Source organism: Fomitopsis serialis (genome assembly GCF_022376445.1).
Source record: "Fomitopsis serialis strain Sig1Antser10 chromosome Unknown B0H18scaffold_128, whole genome shotgun sequence".
Taxonomy (NCBI): Eukaryota; Fungi; Basidiomycota; class Agaricomycetes; order Polyporales; family Fomitopsidaceae; genus Fomitopsis; species Fomitopsis serialis.
The window spans coordinates 66,745-72,797 of NW_025955088.1; the positions used below are offsets into that span (position 1 = coordinate 66,745).

The 6,053-nt window shown below is 61.3% G+C and overlaps 1 protein-coding gene across 1 annotated transcript; it reads right to left on the bottom strand.

The window, feature by feature from the left end:
• Nucleotides 1-3,037: 3,037 nt before the first annotated feature.
• B0H18DRAFT_81324 (uncharacterized protein) lies at nucleotides 3,038-4,392 on the bottom strand. The gene has a single exon (XM_048039261.1). It carries the CDS (start codon nucleotides 4,074-4,076, stop codon nucleotides 3,249-3,251), a length of 828 nt encoding a protein of 275 aa, XP_047887388.1. The 5' UTR covers nucleotides 4,077-4,392; the 3' UTR covers nucleotides 3,038-3,248.
• Nucleotides 4,393-6,053: the final 1,661 nt, after the last annotated feature.

The following is a 6,053-nucleotide window of genomic DNA, read 5'->3' on the forward strand; positions in this document are numbered from 1 at the left end:
GCCATTAGGCGGCGCGCAAGCTCCCGTGGATCTGGCATATGTACTGTCTGAACGCCCCACGCTCCCCTCACGGTAGATGCAGTCGGTCACCGTAGACTGTCGTCAACGGGCTCGAGGCCTCCTGGCGAGTCTCTGCCGTCATTGGAACGTGTCTATGAGGTATGTCTTCCCTCGCAGACACGTGCATGCATCTGTAACAGCGACTGTTCTAGCATAATCAGAACGCACTGGCTCTGTGATCTCCGAGTCGGCGCACGACATCTCGGCGCGTCTCGATGTCTCAGCCAGCGACCATCAGCACCACTCACCTCCGTCCCAAACGACTTTGACACAACCTTCCACGTCTGCCACGACCCAGCCAATGCTCAAAGCCAAACAGCCCGTTCGAAAGGCAAGTGGTGCCCTGCTCACGCGGCATTCACCGCGTAAAAGCTCAACAACGAGCACTGACGCGTACCAGGGAGGCTACCTCGGCGTCATCATTTCGACAGTACCAGAGCAGGTACGCATGCGTTACTCCTCGGTGTTTCACTTGTGTTAACGCGTCGCCAATGCATAGACCATCTCACCGCTGGAGACGACTTCTGCGGATGAGATTCAGGCGAGGCGGTCACACGCAGTCGCAGGTACGTGCGTACTATCTACAGTTCTCCTTGCCACGCTCGGCTCCTACTTCGTCGCCTGTACCAGCCACGCGGTTCGCTGTTGACCACGCGGCCACTTTGTACGTGGCAAACGACGTTGCTGTGTTCGTTGTCGCGGGCGTGTCGGCTGCGCGACGGCACGGTCGCCCAGCGCAGCGAGGGCGTGTGGGGGCTTCAATCAGGTTCGAGGCATTCAGAAAGCAAGGGGTACGCGGGAGCTAGCACACCAGACAAGTCGAGAGACTGCGTGAACGAGCGTCCGCGGCTGCTCATTGTCGATGTACTTCAATTATGTGTATTTTACTATCGAGCAATACATGGACTTCGCTTCGCCTCGGCCGTCACGGCGCGGCCAGCGACACGCGCGTAATGTAACAGGCAGAGTAGCGACGGCTCTACCGTTTGCGCCTTCGAACAGAGTCCGGTACAGTATACGGCCCTCCTCGACACTGGTCGTCACTCGCCGACCGGTCTCTTGCGCTCGCTGGGCCCGAGACAACCATGCCCGCCGGGATGAACATCCCGTCGAAGAATGTTGTGTCTTGCAGCATCCTCCGCATGACGGAGATTACACAGATGGGCGGAATGTACGTCCGCACCTCCACTACCAGAAAAAAGCGTCCGAAAGCCAGAGCACAGAGCATGGTATCGAGCTAAGGAATCATCGGGACCGCCGCATCAGCGACAGCACAGCGGGCGTGCAGCCGCGGGCCCGACAACAGTCGTGACAGGTCGTGACCGGGTCGTGAGGAATCGTCGCGGGTCGTGATTCGGTCATGATGGTCGTGAACACCGGACTCGCGAGGCGAGCCCTGATTGAGTCTGGGGAGTTTCGCAGACGGGCGAGTACACAGAGATGTCGCTCAAGGGCGCAGCGGGGCTGCGTGGCAGATATGAGACACATACAGCCAGACGCGCAACGAGCACGTACCTCCGCGCTACGCCTCGTTCAGGGTCTCCGCCTCCTTATCCTCGTCGCCAAACTCGCGCACCCCACAGCACTCGCACACCGTCACGCTGAGCAGGATCATGCCCGCGAACAGACATATCACCGCCGCGAGGATCATCCACACGCCCGGGCCCCAGCTGACGGCGTACACGTAGTTCGAGAGCGCCGCGATCTTGATGCGTCCGATGATACCAAGGGCGAGGTCGATCGCGAAGACGAGGGCGCCGACAAGGAGGGTGATGATGGACAGCACGAGCGAGATGATGCACATCGCGTGGGACTCGAGGAAGAGCGAGGTGAACACGCTCGCGAACGCGAGTCCCGCAGTGATCGGGTGGAGGACGAGGATACCGGTAAGCACCTCGTCGACGTCCTCAACGAGAGTGGGGTAGCCGGTTATGTTGAGGATGCTCTCGGGGATGGTGTAGCCCAGCGTCGGGCCGTAGCACTCGACGAAGCCGGGGAGCTCGCTGTAGGCGCAGACGCCCCAGACGCCGAAGCGGAGGTCCGTTGCGGTCGTAGAGGGGACGGTTCCATCTTCCTGGGTGAACTGGATGCGGAAGATGAAGATGTCCTTGATGATGGGCGTGGAGAGCGCGACGAGGAGATAGAGCAGGAATGCGGAGAAGAAGAGGAAGCAGGTGGTAAGCGAGATCCAGATGTACTTCTTGAGCGGACGCGGAGGGCGCGAACGCAGCTCCTTGAAGCTCTGGACGCTGCGGGAGTTCTTGAGCCGCTCGAAGCCTTTCTCGATGGCGACCATAGTTGAGAGAGTAGTGGTACGGGGGGTTGAGGGAGTCGAGGACTGGGTGCAACGCAGAGGGTATATGAGAAGAGAAGGAGGGTGCGTGGAGGTCTCCTGGGAACTGCGAGGAGAGGCTCTTGAGGTTGTGGGCAGACAGTGGCCTCAGTCGCACGGCGAAGAGGAAGCCAGAGAAGCCAGCTGAGCAAAGGTCGCCATGACCAAGGACGTCGACCGATATGGCTGGGCTGATCAAAAGTCACCGACGCATGATCCCTCCTTCCGGTCCGTACAGGGGCGCCCAGTTGAATCGCCATTTTACGCCTCGAGCGAGGGGTGTTGTTGGACGAGACACATATCCAACATACCGTTCAATAGTGCAAGCCTCGCCCCAATGTCGCCTTGCGTTGTGTCGACCGCTCTTCCGTGCTGTCCACACGAGGTCAGTTCCCAGTTTAACTGACAGTTTCGGAAACGCACGACTTCATTGACTGAGAATAACTCGGCAACGATGCAAATACATAGTAGTGTGTTGAATGTACCGAACGCGAAAGCCGGTCACGTAGTCGTTCGCGCTCGTGCGGGAGAAGGAAGATGGTGGTGGCTCGAGTCAAGGTAGGTGCTGTGTTCATTGGTACGATGTGTTCTTTGAGTATGCACAGCTCGGCATGTCAGGGAGTACACTACGGTCAGAGACGGGAGCGGGCGCCTGAGGCGATCGGCGGGCTGTGATTGGCTGGCGGGTGAAAAAAGTTGCCTTCTTTCGATCGTCCGTCTCTCTTTCTTTTCGTACGACCATACGTCCGCCTCCCCGCGGGGACACTCACATCGCAAACCGGGGCCTGCTCTCAGCGTGCGTGGCGGCGGAACAGCGCACTCACCACGGTCCGTGGCACAGCGCGCGCAGTGAGTGTCAGTCGCCTCCCGTTGGAGCCGTTACCCGTGTTCCCCTGTCGAAACGGCCCGCTCGCAGTGGACGCCTTCCTGTGCTGCAACTAGCGCCGGATCGAACAAGGCACGGTGAGTGTCGCTCGCTTCCAGTGCAGTTACAGCTCACCTCACTCCCTTCTCCACGTCCCCGCATGACCGTTCCGCGCGTTCTCGAAGGCCCAAAGTGCGTCCACACCCCGTACCGCGCACGACCACCTTCGACCGGCGGACACTTTGAACAGGCGCAGTCCAGTCGTCGTGCCAGCGGCGAGTACGCGGACAGCGGACATGGTGCGCGTCGCAACACTCGTACTCCACGTCGCCTCCCAACCTCGCTCGCCGGACGTCGATGTATGGTCACATCGCCGTTTGCCGCGACCACGACGACTTGTCGGACAGGTACACCGTCCTCGCGGCTTGCCCGGCCTTGTGGATGTCCGCTGGCACGCCGTTCTCGCCCACAACACGACCTGCAGCCTCCTAGTCGACAAAGAACAGTGGCACGAGCGTGTAGAACGCGGCGACAGCTGGCCCTGTGATCGCGTGAAGCCTTGACTGCATCCAATACAGCGGGACGTGGCGGCCTCGTCTCCCGGCTTGGCCGTCTCGCTGGACGCGAATACATGGCGATATTGGCCAAGTGCAGACCGCCGACGACGGGTGATCTCGCGGAATGCCGCAGACACGACACGTCCGTCCTCCCCATCATCGTGCGACCCCTCTTCGAGCTTCCTTGGACCCTGCTCGCCGGACGCCGATACGTGGTGACATTATCGTTCGCGCTGATTGCAGCCTGGACGACCCATGCCATTGCTCTGCAACCCCGTTGGCCGGATGCAGACACCGTCGTTCACCGCGGCAGTGAAGACCCACGTACAGACAGACTGCGACTGCGGACAACGACGAATGGCGCAGGGCAGGGACCTGCAATGCGTCCGTCCGACGGGCTCCGCTCGCCGGACGCCGATACATCGTTACATTGTCGGTCGCAGGCTCCAGGCAGTCCAGTGACGAACCGGAGCGGAGGATGACGACATCAAGCTTGCTGCATATCGGGGCAACGAGCGACTCGGGAGCATCGACAAACATACACAGAGCAGGACGGATGATGCCCCTGGGGACCCTGCTCGCCGGACGGCGATACGTCGTTACATCGTCGTTCGCAGCGACTGCAACTTGACGCGCAGGGCGTGGAGACGCAACGCAGGCCTCGACTGCAGCCGGACCGCCACACCTTGCTCATAACCCGGCTGGCCCAGTACAGGCTGTAGACGAGGGGGAGATGCCAAGGAGGACTTGCGCAGTGTAACCACACGCAACGCGTCCGTTGTCCCGATCTCCGTACCGTCTTCTCTGCACCTCGTCCAGTGCCCTCTCATCCCGCTCGCCTCGAGGTCGCCGCGTGCGAGGGTGACGGGCTATTGACAACTACCGCAGGCCGGATGACACCCCTGGGGACCCTGCTCGTGGGACAGCGATACATCGTTACATCGTCGATCGCGCGCCGAGCAGGCAGCGCAGGCTACTGCCCACGCCCCGGCGACGAGCCTCAGTGTGGGGCTCGGGTGGGTAACACCGACGAGAGTGGTGCGCGGCGGGGGTGGGTTCCTAGTGGCCCTGCTCGCCGGACGGCGATACGTCGTTACATTGCCGATCGCGTGCCGTGTCGGAGGCAACTGGGCAGCGCAGGCAACTGCCTACGCCCCGGCAACGAGGGTCGCGGGAGGGTAACGCCGGCGAGAGTGACGCGCGGCGGACGAAGAAGACGTGCGGCGGGGATGAGTTCCCAATGGTCCCGCTCGCCGGACGCCGATACGTCGTGACATTGCTGGTCATGAACAGCGGGGTGCTCGGACGTCGACTGCTAACGGTGCAGTGCTGGTGTATGAAAGCCCAGGTCAGTGGTGGCCACTCGAGAACCAGCAAGCAGAGTCCACTGACCAGGCGAGCTGCGCGACGCGATACGTCCAAGGGTTTCGTGGCATGGTCCAGCACGGACTGACTCGGGAGGCGTCCAAGTCGTCCAAACCCACTAGGGATGGTCGTCGGCTGCCGCAAACGTTGTCGTAGGAGAACGTCAACGTCACATCAGATCGGCGGTGGGACATTCGCGCGATGTTAGCCTGTGATAGGCTAGGTCAGTGGTGAACGCTGACAGAGGTGTGGACTAACCAGGATGTGTGCGAACGGGCTGCCGTTTCGGCCGCCTGGGACACGTCGGGCGCGGGCGGTGAGAGGCGACCCGGATGTCTGACCGTTGCGCATCGTCCGAGCATGTCGGTTGACCTGCGGGAAACGAGGTAAGCTATGGCTAACAGCGTGCACCTAGGAACGCAGGCTCACCGGGCGGGTTCACGCTGGGCATGGATGTTGCTCTCTGCCGCCCGCAACACTCCAAGGATCGGGCGTGCATTCCGGGCAGCGCTGGGCATCCACGGGGACCGGGCGACTCTCGTATGAAGAACGTTGATGTATAGATCACGGGATACTGGTCCTGCGTCGACCGGTGCAAGGCGAGGTAAGCTACGGCTCCTCACAAGCACCAGTAGGGATAACTCACCAAGCGGGACGTGATCGAGACATAGACGTGCAGCAATACGTCGTCGGCACATGGGTCTAGCAACCGAATGAGGCCCGTACAATCCCGCCCAAAGTGAGAATGGGGCGTCGCCGGTCTTCCGGGATGCCCACCACGGTATTGCAGGACTGCAATGGCCTTGTCGGCTGTCGGACGGCGGGTGTTCGTGCGATTCTCCGCACGGACGCCTGGCGAGCGTTGGCCGGCAAT